We start from the raw sequence: 16,298 nt of genomic DNA on the forward strand, positions 1-16,298 counted from the left end.
GTACTGACACAACTAGCAATTAACCACAATGTACTCTAGCCCTGACCTGGCAGTGTTTGATAGAGAGTGTGGAGGGAGCTTTGTTCTGTGTCTAACCCTGTGCTGTCTCTAGCCTGGGAGTGTTTAATAGGGTCGGTATGAAAGAAGCTTCACTCTATATCTAACTAAGTGGGAAGCCTGTTTTTCAGCACAAATGCTCAGACAGATCCAGTGTTGGCTTTTTGCCCCGGGAGCTAGGCTGAGACAGAGCGCTGATTGAAGAGGTGACCGTTGTTGCTGACCGGTGTTCAGGGTGGGTGGGAATGGGGGTTAGTCAGTCCTCAGTGAGGTCAGTTCAGCATTAATGGACAGACTCACTAAGAGAAGCTTGTTGTGAGAAATAGGACAATGTCAGACAAGGCATACTTGGCTGAGCGACAGAGCCGGGGGGGTTGACACGGAGTGGAGGGCCGAGTGTTGGATAGTGGGACAACTGTAAATAGTAATGGCTGGTTGGTAGTACAGAGTTGAAGGCTGAAAGGCCTCCCACCTGTACTGTATAGTTCAATGAGTCTGTGCATAGCCTTGGTTCTCCATACCTTTGTCATCTCTTCTAGCTTCACGTTCACACAAAATTCCCATGTATGTTCCGTTTCTGTCCTTGAGTATTTCTGATTTGGTGACGCTGCCTTGTTCCTGAGCTCTGGAATACTCTCTCACACACTTCTTGTGGCTTTCCCACCCAAAACCTGAGCTTACCCTTTCACCAAGCTGTTGGTCACCCGCCCTTGTATCTCCAAAGTGGCTCAGTGCTACATTCTTTCTCATCCCCAGGTGCTTCACAGGAGCATTATGTTGAAGGTGCTCTATATTTACACACAAGTTGTTACTGCTATCGTTGATTTTACTTCAGGAAAAACCTTCCCTCTTGTGGTGGGAGAACTGGGCATCAGGTGAATACGAGCCTTGGTTTAACTGTGATATAGAGAATACTAATCCCTCCCCTCACCTTGTCACAGAGAGGAAAACCCAGGCGACTGAGCTCCTGTGAGAAACCATCCAGTCAACACTGGGGAGGTGGAGAGTAGGCCTCATCACTGAGGAACAAGCAACTACCTGGCAGCTAGGAATAGCCGATGTGGACAAAGCACCAAAGGCCGGGAAGTATCCCCACTCACCGTAGCCTCCAGCCTGGATGGGGGTCTTTGGGGATGCACACGTGTACAGGCTGAAGTCCTCAGTTTGGAAGCCGGCCCGATTGAGCGAGGGTTCTGACGCACTGCGATGAATCTTTGGCAAGGACCTGGCCAGCAGCTCAATCGAGGCAAGAATCTGCAACAGAGAGCGTCGTCATGGTTAGGGCATACCCCCCCTTATTGTACAACCCCCTCCTTCACCAGGCCAGCTTTCCTTCTCTGGAACTCCCACTCCAGTATTCCCAGAGCTTCCCAGAGACGGCCTTGAATCAAAGGCTGGACAGGGGACTCCTACCTCAGAACGCAGGACCTGAAGACAACATTGCCCGTTAATGATAGCGGGATCCCAGACAGCTTCCTGATTAAAGGGAGTGTCGGCTGAATCACACAAACGATTCTTGCCCTTTCCAAATGTCTCTCCTCACTGTTGGCCCAGGCTGTGCAATCTGGGTAGGGCTAATCCTTCTGGTAAATGGTGAGAGGTTAGCTTTGTTAAACCCTTCAGGCCAGAGGATTCACATTCACATTTCCCCCTCTAACTGGGAGCAGCAGGAGTGAGTGCAGAGTCACGTCACGTCACATCACATCAAAGCGGTATTCCATTCTTCTCGATCTCTGCACGTCACACAAGCCTAGTTGCCACTGAGACAGGCCTGGTTTCCACTGAGACAAGCCTGGACCACTGGAAGGGACAGTATCAACACCGACCACATAGTTCAGGCTAAATAGCAGTCAATTTGCCCCAATTGAAGTACACAACTGTTAGCGCACTCTGTTAGTCTCAGATGCTCTAGCCCCAGGAGAGGTCAGCAGATTGCAGTGAGAATGGGACATTCCCCATCAGAACAGACCCAGCAGCAAAGAAGTGGCTCAGATCACACTCAACCCCCTGCAGCTGTTACAGCTGAACAATACTCTTCCAGCAATTAGGCCAGGAACATCGGATGGCTGGGACTAATCGGATGGCTGGGATGGTTTACGCTGGAGCCAATTCACTCTTTGAAGTGGCCATACACACTCTCCCCAAGGATGTGCAGCCATATTCCCAATACGATTAAGGAACAAGAAAGAGCAAACAGAACAACTGTTGAATGGACAATCAAATTCCATTCAAGTGAGTCAAGATATTATTCACATTACATGCCCAAGACAAGCCACTGCACTGGGAACTGAGCACAGCTTACTTCCTGGCATTGTCAACCATTTCATGACACTTATGTGGCATAAACATAGTTACTGTGTCACTGATCTGGAACAGGAACCGGCTTCCCCTCCTCCTGTCGGTGTGTGTGCTGCTCCCCCTTAGGAACCGTCTTCCCCTCCTCCTGTCGGTGAGCACACTGCTCCCCCTGAGGAACCAGTCTTCCCCTCCTCCTGTCGGTGTGTGCACTGCTCCCCCTTAGGAACCGGCTTCCCCTCCTCCTGTCGGTGTGTGCGCTGCTCCCCCTGAGGAACCAGTCTTCCCCTCCTCCTGTCGGTGAGCACACTGCTCCCCCTTAGGAACCGGCTTCCCCTCCTCCTGTCGGTGTGTGCGCTGCTCCCCCTGAGGAACCGTCTTCCCCTCCTCCTGTCGGTGTGTGCGCTGCTCCCCCTGAGGAACCAGTCTTCCCCTCCTCCTGTCGGTGTGTGCGCTGCTCCCCCTTAGGAACCGGCTTCCCCTCCTCCTGTCGGTGAGCACACTGCTCCCCCTGAGGAACCAGTCTTCCCCTCCTCCTGTCGGTGTGTGCGCTGCTCCCCCTGAGGAACCAGTCTTCCCCTCCTCCTGTCAGTGAGCGCGCGCGCGATGTTCCGCCTCAGGCCTTTTACTGGACCCTCCGTACTCCAGCAGCAATGAGCAGTGAGGATGGTGAAGGGCAGAGTAGTGTATAATCAAGAGGAACCAGCAAAGAGGGAGCCTGTGGAACAAGCCGGGGCGGTTATACTTAACGGCATTTGTGATAACCAGGCCCTCTGTGACTTTATTCATTCATGGGTTATGGGTGTCTCTAGCTGCGCAAGCATTTATTGCTCAGGGGGCAGTTAAGAGTGAACCACATTGCGGAGGGTCTCGAGTCACTTCTAGGCCAGACCAGGCAAGGACCAGCAGATTTCCTTCCCTGAAGGAATTTAGTGAAGCAGATGGGTTTTTACGACAATGGTTTCATGGTAATCATTAGATTCCCGATTCTTTTTATTGGTTCTTATTGAATTTGCACCATCTGCCTCAGCAGGATTTGAACCCAGGTCCCAAGAACATTACCCGAGTTTCTGAATTCACAGTCCAGTGATAATACCACTAGCTATTAGCATTGTATCAGCAATTTGTACATCCCCATGCATTGTAGCACAATTCTGGACAGTACCTGACCACGGCAACGTTTGGGCATTGACAAAAGTTAAACTTCACGTGAAAACTGCAAGTTTTGTTCAGCCTTGTTTTTGACATACAGCGAGCTATAACACAGAAAGGCCCAGAGCTCCCATTGGGTATTGGGGGGCATGTTGTGACAAGGGTAGAGGGTCATCTCCTATCCCCAGGCTGCTCCTGGTGGCAGTGACCAGCATTCTCAGCCTGACTGCTGGGCACAAAACCTACATGCACTCAGAAATCATTCAGGGCACTCAGTCTGCTCCAGCTTTCTTGCAGTCGCAAAACCACGCAATTTAAATGAATTATACAACATACAAGTCATTTGGCAAGGTAGAAATTTCAGGCTAAGAAATAATGTAATCAGATGCTTGCTTTCTGTGACTGTGAATGAGCGGGAGTGGGAAGAGATGAGCGTGCTATGTCCTCTCTCTTGGTTTGAACTGTGCCACCTTTAATGGAGCTAAATGCCTGGGACATGGCTGTCACAACAAGTAGTGCATCCTCTGCAGTCATGGTGCCCTGAACGCCCCCAACGCCCCCACACCCCCCTCCCCTCCCCCTCCCCCCCCCCCCCCACCCACCACACCCCCCCCTCCCCGCCCTCTGGTAACCACAACATACTTGGAGATCAGCTGGTGTTTCTCCAATACGTGCCATGTGCCATTATCCCCAACACTGTGTACCAGGGCAATGTGCACTCTCCTCCCTCACTAATACTGACCCGATGATGGGTCTCAGCCTCAATCCCAATTGAGGGTAAAGAGTCCACAGAGTGCGTGAAAATATTCTTACTAATTTTGTCGCTTCTTTGGGTGATCTTTCTGTTGCATCCCCTCAAGAAAACGGTATTTATTGCTTCAAATACTTTGGTGAGTTTGACCTCCTCAGTAACAACCCATAACCTTTCCTGAGTATGTTAAGGCCCCATTTCCTCAAGCTCTCACTTCATGCTAGCCAAGGCAAAAAGACTTGTGTGGCTCCTTTTCACAACTTCATAGAATAGGGTGCTGAAAACTCCATTCGCCACCCCCAACCATGGACCTACTAACACTTTACGAAGTGCTGTTTCATTTAATTGATGTAGACTGTTATAAGGCCCAGGAGGCCACAGAGCTGTTCTGTAGCAATTCCTGTCACATTCCTGCCACTGATGTAGGCAAAGAGGAGTAGGTCCACCACCTACCTGAGGGAACAGAGGGCGCTCATCACGTTTCTTCTTCAGACAATCCGCCATTAACCTCTTCATTGCCTTTGGACAATTATTGCGCACCTTGCTGAGGTCAGGGGTCAGATATCCTCGGCCAACCATGAAGATAATCTGAAAGCCAACCACATGGTAAAGCACATCAAGCCATGGACAAACCATGAAGCTTGTGAGGTGCAGGCCCAGCAATACCATAGATATATTTCAAAATGGTTTTCAATGTCCATCTGATATTTCACCTCACCTGGAGAGAAAGGAAGGGCAGGGGAGATGGAACAGTCTGGGACACTATCCTCGTGATCATCCTTACAACAGTGTGAGAGACAGTGGGAGAGGGAGGGAAAGTCAGACTGCACAACTGGGAGGGAGAGAGAGGGTGTGCGAATGGCAAGGGGAGCACGTACAAGTGTAAATGGAGAGAGCACGCATAGGAAGGAGGGAGAGAGTGAGATTAGATTAGATTAGATTACTTACAGTGTGGAAACAGGCCCTTCGGCCCAACAAGTCCACACCGACCCACCGAAGCATACCCACCCAGACGCATTCCCCTACATTTACCCCTTCACCTAACACTACGGGCAATTTAGCATGGCCAATTCACCTAACCTGCACATTTTTGGACTGTGGGAGGAAACCGGAGCACCCGGAGGAAACCCACGCAGACACAGGGAGAATGTGCAAACTCCACGCAGTCAGTTGCCTGAGGCGGGAATTGAACCCAGGTCTCTGGCGCTGTGAGGCAGCAGTGCTAACCACTGTGCCACCGTGCTGCCCATTTACCCATGCCCCTAACACTGCGGGCAACTTAGCGTGGCCAATACACCTCACCTGCACGTTTTTTTGGACTGTGGGAGGAACCGGAGCACCCAGAGGAAACCCACGCAGACACGGGGAGAATGTGCAAACTCCACACAGTCAGTCGTCTGAGGCGGGAAAGTGAGAGTAGGAGAGCGCGAGGGAGAGAGAAAGTGAGAGTAGGAGAGCACGAGGGAGAAAGAGAGTGTGAGTAGGAGAGCGTGAGGGGGAGAGAAAGTGTGGGTAGGAGAGCACGAGGGAGAGAGAATGCGAGTAGGAGAGCATTAGAGAGAGAGAGAGAGAGAATGTGAATAAGAGTGCCCGAGGGGAAGAACACAAGGGAGAGCACATGAAGCAGGACAGCAGGTGCAAAGCAGGAGAGCGAGTGTAGTAGCGCGTGAAGGTGAGAGAATGAATAGAAGAGCGTGAGATAGAGAGAGAGTGTACGAGTAGGAGAGCATGAGGGAGAGAGTGTGTGCAGAATTAAGGACATAAAGGTAACGAGGGAAAGAATAGCACCCCTCAAAGATCAGCAAGGCAGCCTTTGTGTGGAGACGCAGGAGATGGGGCAGATACTAAACGAGTATTTTGCATCGGTGTTTACTGTGGAAAAAGACATGGAAAATATAGAATATAGGGAAATAAATGGTGACATCTTTTAAAATTTCCACATTACAGAGGAGGTTGTGTTGGATGCATTGAAACACATAAAAGTGGATAAATTCCCAGGACCTGATCAGGTGTACCCGAGAACTCTGTGGGAAGCTAGAGAAGTGATTGCTGGGCGTCTTGCTGAGATATTTGTATCATCGATAGTCACAGGTGAGGTGCTGGATGACTGGAGGTTGGCTAACGTGGTGCCACTGTTTAAGAAGGGTGGTAAGAACAAGCCAGGGAACTATAGACCGGTGAGCCTGACCTCGGTGATGGGCAAGTTGTTGGAGGGAATCCTGAGGGACAGGATGTACATGTATTTGGAAAGGAAAGGACTGATTAGGGATAGTCAACATGGCTTTGTGCGTGGGAAATCATGTCTCACAAACTTGATTGAGTTTTGTGAAGAAGTAACAAAGAGGATTGATGAGGACAGAGCGGTAGATGTGATCTATATGGACTTCAGTAAGGTGTTCAACAAGGTTCCCCATGGGAGACTGGTGAGCAAGGTTAGATCTCATGGAATACAGGGAGAACTAGCCATTTGGATACAGAACTGGCTCAAAAAGTAGAAGACGGAGGGGGTGGTGGAGGGTTGGTTTTCAGACTGGAGGCCTGTGATCAGTGGAGTGCCACAAGGATTGGTGCTGGGTCCTCTATGTTTCGTCATTTATATAAATGATTTGGATGCGAGCATAAGAGGTATAGTTAGTAAGTTTGCAGATGACACCAAATTGGAGGCGTAGTGGACAGCGAAGAGGGTTACCTCAGATTACAACAGGATCTTGATCAGATGGGCCAATGGGCTGAGAAGTGGCAGACGGTGTTTAATTTAGGTAAATGCGAGGTGCTGCATTTTGGGAAAGCAAGTCAGAGCAGGACTTACACACTTAATGGTAAGGTCCGAGGGAGTGTTGCTGAATAAAGAGACCTTGGAGTGCAGGTTCATAGCTCCTTGAAAGTGGAGTCGCAGGTAGCTAGGATAGTGAAGAAGGCATTTGGTAAGCTTTCCTTTATTGGTCAGAGTATTGAGTACAGGAGTTGGGAGGTCATGTACAGGACATTGGTTAGGCCACTGTTGGAATATTGTGTGCAATTCTGGTTTTCTTCCTATTGGAAAGATGCTGTGAAACTTGAAAGGGTTCAGAAAAGATTTACAAGAATGTTGCCAAGGTTGGAGGGTTTGAGCTATAGGGAGAGGTTGAACAGGCTGGGGCTGTGTTCCCTGGAGCATCGGAGGCTGAGGGTGACCTTATAGAGGTTTATAAAATCATGAGGGGCATGGATAGGATAAATAGACAAAGTCTTTTCCCTGGGCTCGGGGAGTCCAGAACTAGAGGGCATAGGTTTAGGGTGAGAGGGGAAAGATATAAAAGAGACCTAAGGGGCAACTTTTCCACACAGAGGGTGGTGCGTGTATGGAATGAGCTGCCAGCGAAAGTGGTGGAGACTGGTACAATTGCAACATTTAAGAGGCATTTGGATGGGTATATGAATAGGAAGGGTTTGGAGGGATATGGGCCGGGTGCTGGCAGGTGGGGACTAGATTGGGATGGGATATCTGGTCAGCATGGACGGATTGGACCAAAGGGTCTGTTTCCGTGCTGTACATCTCTATGGCTCTATTGGTAGGACAGCGAGCATGAGCAGGAGCACGTGAGGGGGAGAGAGAGAGAGAGAGAGCACGCAAACAAGAGAGGGTGAGGACGGAAAGACTGTGAGTAAGAGAGCGCGGGTAGGAGAGCGCAAGCACGAGCAGAAAGCAGGAGAGCGCGAGGAGGGGAAGTGTGAGCAGGAGAGCACGAGGAGGGGAAGTGTGAGCAGGAGAGCACGAGGAGGGGAAGTGTGAGCAGGAGAGCACGAGGAGGGGAAGTGTGAGCAGGAGAGCACGAGGAGGGGAAGTGTGAGCAGGAGAGCACATGGAGAAGTGTGAGCAGGAGAGCACAAGGAGGGGAAGTGTGAGCAGGAGAGAGAGAGCGCAAAGAAACAGAGTGAGGGGGATGCAAGAGAGCGCTGGGAGAGAGAAAGAGTACAAATGGAAGAGGGAGTGTGCCGGGATCGTGTGGGTAAGGGGATGAGTAGCTAGCACACTACTGGACAAAGGAACTCACTCTAACTCCCCAGCTCAGGCACACCATCTTTCCCCTCCCCAATGTACTCTTCCACACGTTCTGACCGAATCTCATACTCTCTCCTCTCACACACACTTCCATTCTGTCCCTCACACTACTTTTGGTACACTCTCTCCCACTCATTGCCCCTTCACATGCTCTCTGTCTCACCACAGGCCCGCACTGCCGTCCACTCTCACATTTGCTCCCTGGACACCACAGGATGCGGAAATTTGCTCTGTCTTGCTGTCTGCCAAGTCAGCGCCTGTGTGGGAAGGCGAGATTCCCTTTCACTGCCATGGCTTGCGGCCTGTTTAGTGGGGACCCACTGTGCAAGAATCCTGCTCCTCACAGCCTCGCCCCGCCTTCGCCGTCAGACTAATCACTCCTACTGGGTACAGGCCTCAGGCTGAAAACTCTACCACGGGTTTGCACAGCTTATAGCTCTGCCAGAGGCCAGCTCTCCCCACAGCTTGATGCTGACTACCTCTCTCCTCTGTTCGCTCCTGACCCACTCTCCCTTCTGTTTGCTCCTGACCAACTCTCTCCCCTCTGTTCGCTCCTGACCAACTCTCTCCCCTTGGTTCGCTCCTGACCAACTCTCTCCCCTTGGTTTGCTCCTGACCAACCCTCTCCCCTTGGTTCGCTCCTGACCAACTCTCTCCCCTTGGTTTGCTCCTGACCAACCCTCTCCCCTTGGTTCGCTCCTGACCAACCCTCTCCCCTTGGTTCGCTCCTGACCAACTCTCTCCCCTTGGTTTGCTCCTGACCAACTCTCTCCCCTCTGTTCGCTCCTGACCAACCCTCTCCCCTTGGTTTGCTCCTGACCAACCCTCTCCCCTTGGTTCGCTCCTGACCAACCCTCTCCCCTTGGTTCGCTCCTGACCAACCCTCTCCCCTTGGTTCGCTCCTGACCAACCCTCTCCCCTTGGTTTGCTCCTGACCAACTCTCTCCCCTCTGTTTGCTCCTGACCAACTCTCTCCCCTTGGTTTGCTCCTGACCAACTCTCTCCCCTTGGTTCGCTCCTGACCAACTCTCTCCCCTCTGTTTGCTCCTGACCAACTCTCTCCCCTTGGTTTGCTCCTGACCAACTCTCTCCCCTCTGTTCGCTCCTGACCAACTCTCTCCCCTCTGTTCGCTCCTGACCAACTCTCTCCCCTCTGTTCGCTCCTGACCAACCCTCTCCCCTTGGTTTGCTCCTGACCAACTCTCTCCCCTTGGTTCGCTCCTGACCAACTCTCTCCCCTTGGTTCGCTCCTGACCAACTCTCGCCCCTTGGTTCGCTCCTGACCAACTCTCGCCCCTTGGTTCGCTCCTGACCAACTCTCTCCCCTTGGTTCGCTCCTGACCAACCCTCTCCCCTTGGTTCGCTCCTGACCAACTCTCGCCCCTTGGTTCGCTCCTGACCAACTCTCTCCCCTTGGTTTGCTCCTGACCAACTCTCTCCCCTTGGTTTGCTCCTGACCAACTCTCTCCCCTCTGTTCGCTCCTGACCAACTCTCTCCCCTTGGTTCGCTCCTGACCAACTCTCTCCCCTTGGTTTGCTCCTGACCAACTCTCTCCCCTCTGTTCGCTCCTGACCAACTCTCTCCCCTTGGTTCGCTCCTGACCAACTCTCCCCTCTGTTCGCTCCTGACCAACTCTCTCCCCTTGGTTCGCTCCTGACCAACTCTCGCCCCTCTGTTCACTCCTGACCAACTCTCTCCCCTTGGTTCGCTCCTGACCCACTCTCCCCTCTGGTTGCTGCTGATAACCTCCCCGTTGAAAAGATCAAAATCAAAGGTGAGACAGCAGCACCCTCTCACAGAACCCTCCCCTTGTACATGCTGTGTTTATAACTTGCTCTTAGACCATGGACTGCTTGATGAACAAACCCGGTTTTACACTATCCCCACCAAAAACTCCCAGGTCAGGTCAGCTGAGGGTTAAACACAGTTTAGCTCCCTGTATACTGTCTTGATCAAACACTCCCAGGACAGGCACAGCTCATATTAAATGTAATTGGATATTTCTACTCCATATCTGGCATACTCTCACTTGCTCTGAAATGATTAGGTGAGACAGCATTTATTGAGAACCGTTCCATTCTTAGAGTCATAGCGATCTCCAGCACAGAAAAAGACCCTTCAGCCCATTGTGTCTATGCTGGTCTAAAACCACCACCTAACGACTTTAATCCCGATTTCCAGCTCTTGGCCCACAGCCTCATATGTCTTGGCATCACAAGTGTGCATCTGAATACTTCTTCAATGTTATAAGGGTTTCTGTCTCTTTCCAATCTTACGGGCAGTGAGTCCCAGATCCCACTACCCTCCAGGTGAAAAGGTTTTTCTTCACACTCTGAGTGCTAACATTCTCACCTTGATGAATTTTATGCATGATGAAAAGAAATCCAAGTAGTAATTCTGTAGCAATAGTGGGTTTACTCACCTGATCTCGGTTATTGATGTTGGAATAGGGTAACTGTCCACTCATCAACTCATACAGAACCACCCCAAACGCATAGACATCGGACTGGAAACTGTACGGGTTCTTATCTTGCATTCGGATCACCTCAGGTGCCTGCGAAATGGCAAAGCTTGGGTTAGTGAGAGCGAAGATCAGGTCTGCTGGAGAAAGTTAGACCCCCGAGGCACACAGAGTTCAGTGCAAGACTGGAGCTTCGGCACAGCACAGCTGTAAAGATGTCCCACCTACAGTAAGTGAATCTCCAAGTGAAATGGAAGGTAAAAGGAGGCCTGATTTTACTTTCCAATGGGGCAAAAGGTGGTCATGGGAAGGGGTGGATGGGGCATTGGAATGGTAGCGTGCTGCTTACACTATTTTCTCCTGGCTTCTGCATTTTCCCACGGCAAGTCTCGAGGTGCTCAATGCTTTCCTGGATGCTCCGTCTCCACTTTGGACGGTCTTGGTGATTCCCAGGTGTCTGTGAGAATGTCGCACTTTGCCAGTGAGGCCTTGAGGGTTTCCCTGAAGCTCTTCTCCTCTCCACCTGGGGCTCGCCTGCTATTTCCAAGCCGGAGGTGGAGCACCTTCTTGGGGAATCTCATGTCAGTCATGGGGACGATGTGCCAGACTCATCACATCCAACCAAGGGCAGTCAATGCCTCAATGCTGGAAATGTTGGCTTGGTTGAGGACGCTGGCATTGACGCTGTCTTCCCAGCAGATTCGCAGGATCTTACCCAGGAGGCATTTGTGATACTGCTCCAGTGCCTTGAGGAATCTGCTGTAGACAGTCAGATAGGAGGATGGGGACCACCACAACTCTGTGAACCGTGAACGCAGTGTTGGATCTGATGATGTTGTCCTCGAAGCTCAGGCGGCTGAAGGCGGTGCTAGCACACTGGAGAAACAGCCCAACTTTGAACAACATCACCGTTCCTTTAGTGTCGCTGGTTCAAAGTCCCAGAATTCCCTCCTTAATGGCATCATGGGTGCACCTACATCCAACATCTCAAGAAGGTGGCTCACCAACTTCATCCCCAGAGTGATTAGGGGCGAGCAATAAATGTTGGCCTAGCCACTGAGAACCACATCCCCTGAATGAATAAAAAACAAATCCGGGGCATTGTTGGCGTGCTACAGAAGAACCTGAGAGGTATTCCTGTTCTCTCCATGAGGAATCATTACATAATAGAGATCAGCAGCAAGAACCCTGGCAGATTTATTTTTCCCTGTTCTTAGCATGGTTTTCCTCAGCAAAGATTGGAATGTGATGGTGGGTCAAACTGCTGACTGTGATTGGTGCTTCACCAGCCAACCTTCTGGCATCCTCTTGGTGTTGATTCTGCTCCTACTAAACAATCATCACTGCACAAAGTGCTCAGACTTCAACATTGTTGGAAATGCTCCTCAAAAGCTAAAGGAAATGAGGTTTAATGATTTCTGCATCAGTAATGGATCAACTTCTCCAAAACAGAATGTCCTGGGGTCAAATGGACTCCGGTCACTGGATGTATTGCATTGTAGACAAAGCAGGACAATTTCCTCAGTTCAATATTTCTGACATATTGGTACTGACAAACAGTTTTGTTTTTCCTCAAACTAATAACCGGAAGTTCCCTCTCACTGCTGCATGTACAAAGCCTCCAAGCAGAATTATAAGTATTCAGCCTACTTAAGGAGGAGAGCCAACCAGTGAAAGAGAGCCTTGGAATAGGTTTGAGGGAGAAACACATTGTATTTGTGGCCTTGCAGATTACCACATTAAGTCTGATAAGTGATAGACCTGTAGGGAATGAGAAAGTCAGTTCATTTGGCCCATCAAGCCTGTTTCACCATTCAACTAGATCATAATTTGGAGATGCTGGTGTTGGACTGGGGTGTACACAGTTAAAAATCACACAACACCAGGTTATAGTCCAACAGGTTTAATTGGAAGCACACTAGCTTTCGGAGCATCGCTCCTTCATCAGGTGGTAGTGATGGTGTTCTATGTAGCAAAATGGCATTAGAATATATTTAATTTCTAGGTACGTCGGTGTAATTTTGATGTCGAATGAACTGATACAAGTGTACAGCCTTGGTATACTCAGACCTCTCATCTTGCATCAGATTCTAATAGCCAGATTTATGGCCAATCTTTACATACAGTTGCATACTCACCATCCACCTGATGAAGGAGCGATGCTCCGAAAGCTAGTGTGCTTCCAATTAAACCTGTTGGACTATAACCTGGTGTTGTGTGATTTTTAACTAGATTATGACTGACCTTCTACCTCAAATTGCAATTTTTCTGCATTCTCCCCATATTCCTCAGTATCTTTTTATTTTAGAACCTCTGTTTTGAACAGAGTCAATGACTGAGCCCCATCTGCCTCATGGAAGACAGAATGACAAAGATTCCCCATCCTTATCTCAGTCCTAGATGACTTTCCCTTTAGTCTGGGACTGTGTCCCCTAGTTCTGGGCATACTCCCAGCCCCAGTCGTCAGTGGAAATATTGTTTCAGTATTTACCCAGTCAGTCTCAGTGAAGATTTAGAAAGCTTCAGAGGGATCACTTCTCATTCTTCTGAATGCTCAGTTTTTAATTTCTCCTCATAGAACAGTTTCACCAGCCCAGGAATCAGTTAGCTCATCACACTAACTCCCTGGCAAATATGGCAAGAACCGCTGCTTTGGGACACAGTGCAGATTATTGCCACAATGTGCGACCCAAACATGCTGATTCGGCAGAAGCCCAGGCCTACAGTGCAGCTGTGAGACATGAAAAGTCTCTCACATCGAAGGCCCCCACTTGCTTCGTCCCTCAGCACCTCAATTCCCAACACATATTCAAGCGCTGAGATTTTGGGTCACAAGGAACAAGTGGAAACTCCCATCCCAAAGGTTCAGTAAAATTCTCAGGTTGTATCTCTTGAATATAAAAATTTCCTAATGGCCATCATGATTTCACAAGGATTGGAGTGAATTACTTTAGTTTGGTGACCTTGGTTCCAAAGACGAAAACTGAGCAGCAATCGTGGGTTTTGACCTGCATAATTGATCTTGTATGAATCAGATTCCAGAAACACACTTGGAATTAAATGGTGTTAGGATATATTTAATTTGTTGGTATGTCGGTGTAATTTTGACGCCGAATGAACTGATACAAGTGTACAGCCTTGGTATACTCAGACCTCTCACCTTGCATCAGATTCTAATAGCCAGATTTATGACCAACCTTTACAGACAGTTGCATACTCACCATCCACAGGATAGAACCGGACAACTGCTCAAACTGATGGGAGCCACTCCACCGTGATTTTACTGTTGCCAAGCCAAAATCTCCAATCTTCACAGTCAGGTCTTCATGTAGAAAAATATCTTCGAATGAGGTCAAGGAACTCAGGGACAGAAAATCTGCATAATACAGGTCCCTAACTGCAAAGCCCACCTCAATGGCTTAAATTTAATATTGCAACCTGACGCTCTTAAATTTAAAGCAAATATGCCCCAACTCATTTGCACAGTTTAAACAATGATGTCTGAGGACATTCTCAACTCTAAAATAAAACAAATTACTGCGTATGCTGAACATCTGAAACAAAAATAGATACTGGCAGTGTCTGTGGAGAGAAAACAGAGTCAATGCTACAAGTTCAGGTTCTGAAGAGTTACTGGACGCGAAACGTTAACTTTGTTTCTCTCTCCACAGATGCTGCCAGACCTGCCAAGTTTCACCAGCAATTCCGATTTCTGTTTCTGACATTCGCGACTCATTCTGTGTAAAGGAAGAGAAAACATCATAAAACAATTCACCCAAAGTGCTAAAGCACTGGACTTTTTCCAAACAGCTCACCTGCCAGTTAGGGTGGTACATAGAACAAAGCTCAAAGATTGCCAATACAAAAGTAAACTACGTGGATGCATTGCTGGTTATGTAGAAGTTCATGGGTCAATAGCAGCATACAGCAAAAAATATTAATTCATTGAATGTTCAAAGCACAACACTGAAGGGAAAGAAGTGGATGTTATATTCTTAGAGTCATACAGCATGGAAACAAATCCTTTGGTCCAACGTTGACCATGTTCCCAAACTAATCCCACCTGCCTGCACTTGGCCCATATCCCTCCAAACCTTTCCTCATGCCTTTTTTAAAATCTTTCTCCTCTCATCTTAAAAATATGCCCCTGAGTTTTGAACCTACCCCACCCCAACCCTAGGGAAAAGATCCTTGCTAGTCACCTTATCCATGCCCCTCATGATTTATAAAGTTCAACAAGGTCATCCACAAACCTCCTAGCCTCCAGCAAAAAGAGTTCCAGCCTTTGCAATCTATTTTTATATCTCAAACTTTCCATTCCCAGCAACATCCTGACCAACACTATAACCCCTCCACCCCCCTCAATTTCGGTGTTATTCACAAACTTACGAACCATGCCTCCTATATTCTCCTCCAAACCATTTACATAAACGACAAACAAAAGTGGACCCATTGCTTCTGAAGGAATGTCACTGGACCCGAAACATTAACTCCACAGATGCTGCCAGACCTGCTGTTTTGCAAGTCTGTTTTTGGATGCTGTTAAAATGGATTTTCAGGTGGAATTTAATGAGCTCCCCAAACTGGCTATGGAAACTAAGTGTGGCTGAAAACGACTGCACTTCCAAAGGGAGATGGTGAGCGAGGGGACGGCCTATGGAGAGTTTCCAGTAGTGATGTGTCATAGGGAGCTGTGCTTGGACAAGGTAATTGATTACTGAAGGCTGAAGACACCAAGTTAATTATAACTGATGAAAAATGGAAGAAACAGGCAAACATAGCGGGTCAGACACAGGAGATGAAGTGAGAAAGCGACGGGACCAGACATGGGAGAACATTCGGTGGGGTGGGGTGTGCAGGAAGAGATGTCAGATTCCAGGAGAATGATGATTGTCGAGAGACTGGGATAGGTCTGGGTAGGTTGCAGCCACTATGAGTGAGGGGATGGGGGCAGAGACATAGGTAGTGCAGGGGGCAGATGCCCAGTGACAGTGTTGCAAAAAAATGACTTCTTCAAATAGATGAAGGAAAACAGAAAGGAAATGCTTATTTTGTAGAAAATTGTTGTGTCACAACTGGTGCACTGTGCAAATGTGGGAAACACATCAGAGACATAGAAAGGAAACAGTGAAGATCTTCAGGAATGAAAGATTCACGTCAGCAGGAAAGGCTGGAGTGTTTTTTAAAAATAGTTTTCACATCAGCTTGATAAAAATTGGCTCCAGATTACACTAAAAAAAAATGAGCAATCTAGTTACAGGATTTAGTTTCTCCCAGTTATTCAAATCTGGAATGCTGATCCACCAGAAACACTGAAGCATAGACTTTGTCATTTAAAAAGAAGGAATATAAACGCATTAGCTCAGAGGATAGGAAATGAGAAAGCAGGAAATGGCTCCAGTGGATAAACTAGCATTGATCCGGGGAAATGGGCCAAATGCCCTCCTTTTCTGTTGCTATTTCAGAGAATCATTGAGTCCCTACAGTGTGGAAGCAGGCCCATCGAGTCAGCATTGAGCCTCTGAAGAGCATCCCACTA

At 48.8% G+C, this 16,298-nt stretch overlaps 2 protein-coding genes across 3 annotated transcripts in view; one reads left to right on the forward strand and one right to left on the reverse strand.

Annotated features, from left to right (window-relative positions):
- The window catches only part of LOC140458208 (wee1-like protein kinase 2-A), a 59,702-nt gene extending 45,140 nt beyond the window's left edge, over positions 1-14,562 (forward strand). The window contains exon 11 of the mRNA XM_072552462.1: positions 14,431-14,562. Within this exon, the coding sequence (XP_072408563.1) occupies positions 14,431-14,524 (94 nt within the window). The 3' untranslated portion in view covers positions 14,525-14,562. The remainder of the gene's footprint in view (positions 1-14,430) is intronic.
- braf (B-Raf proto-oncogene, serine/threonine kinase) overlaps positions 1-16,298 on the reverse strand; it is a 110,359-nt gene that overhangs the window by 3,799 nt on the left and 90,262 nt on the right. For both annotated transcript variants that reach the window (XM_072552460.1, XM_072552459.1), the window contains 4 exons: positions 13,981-14,099; positions 10,721-10,852; positions 4,709-4,843; positions 1,158-1,311 (listed from right to left, as the gene is read on the reverse strand). In XM_072552460.1, coding sequence (XP_072408561.1) covers positions 1,158-1,311; positions 4,709-4,843; positions 10,721-10,852; positions 13,981-14,099 — 540 coding nt within the window. The remainder of the gene's footprint in view (positions 1-1,157; positions 1,312-4,708; positions 4,844-10,720; positions 10,853-13,980; positions 14,100-16,298) is intronic.

The sequence above is a fragment of the Chiloscyllium punctatum genome, chromosome 32 (genome assembly GCF_047496795.1).
Source record: "Chiloscyllium punctatum isolate Juve2018m chromosome 32, sChiPun1.3, whole genome shotgun sequence".
In the NCBI taxonomy this organism is placed as follows: domain Eukaryota; kingdom Metazoa; phylum Chordata; class Chondrichthyes; order Orectolobiformes; family Hemiscylliidae; genus Chiloscyllium; species Chiloscyllium punctatum.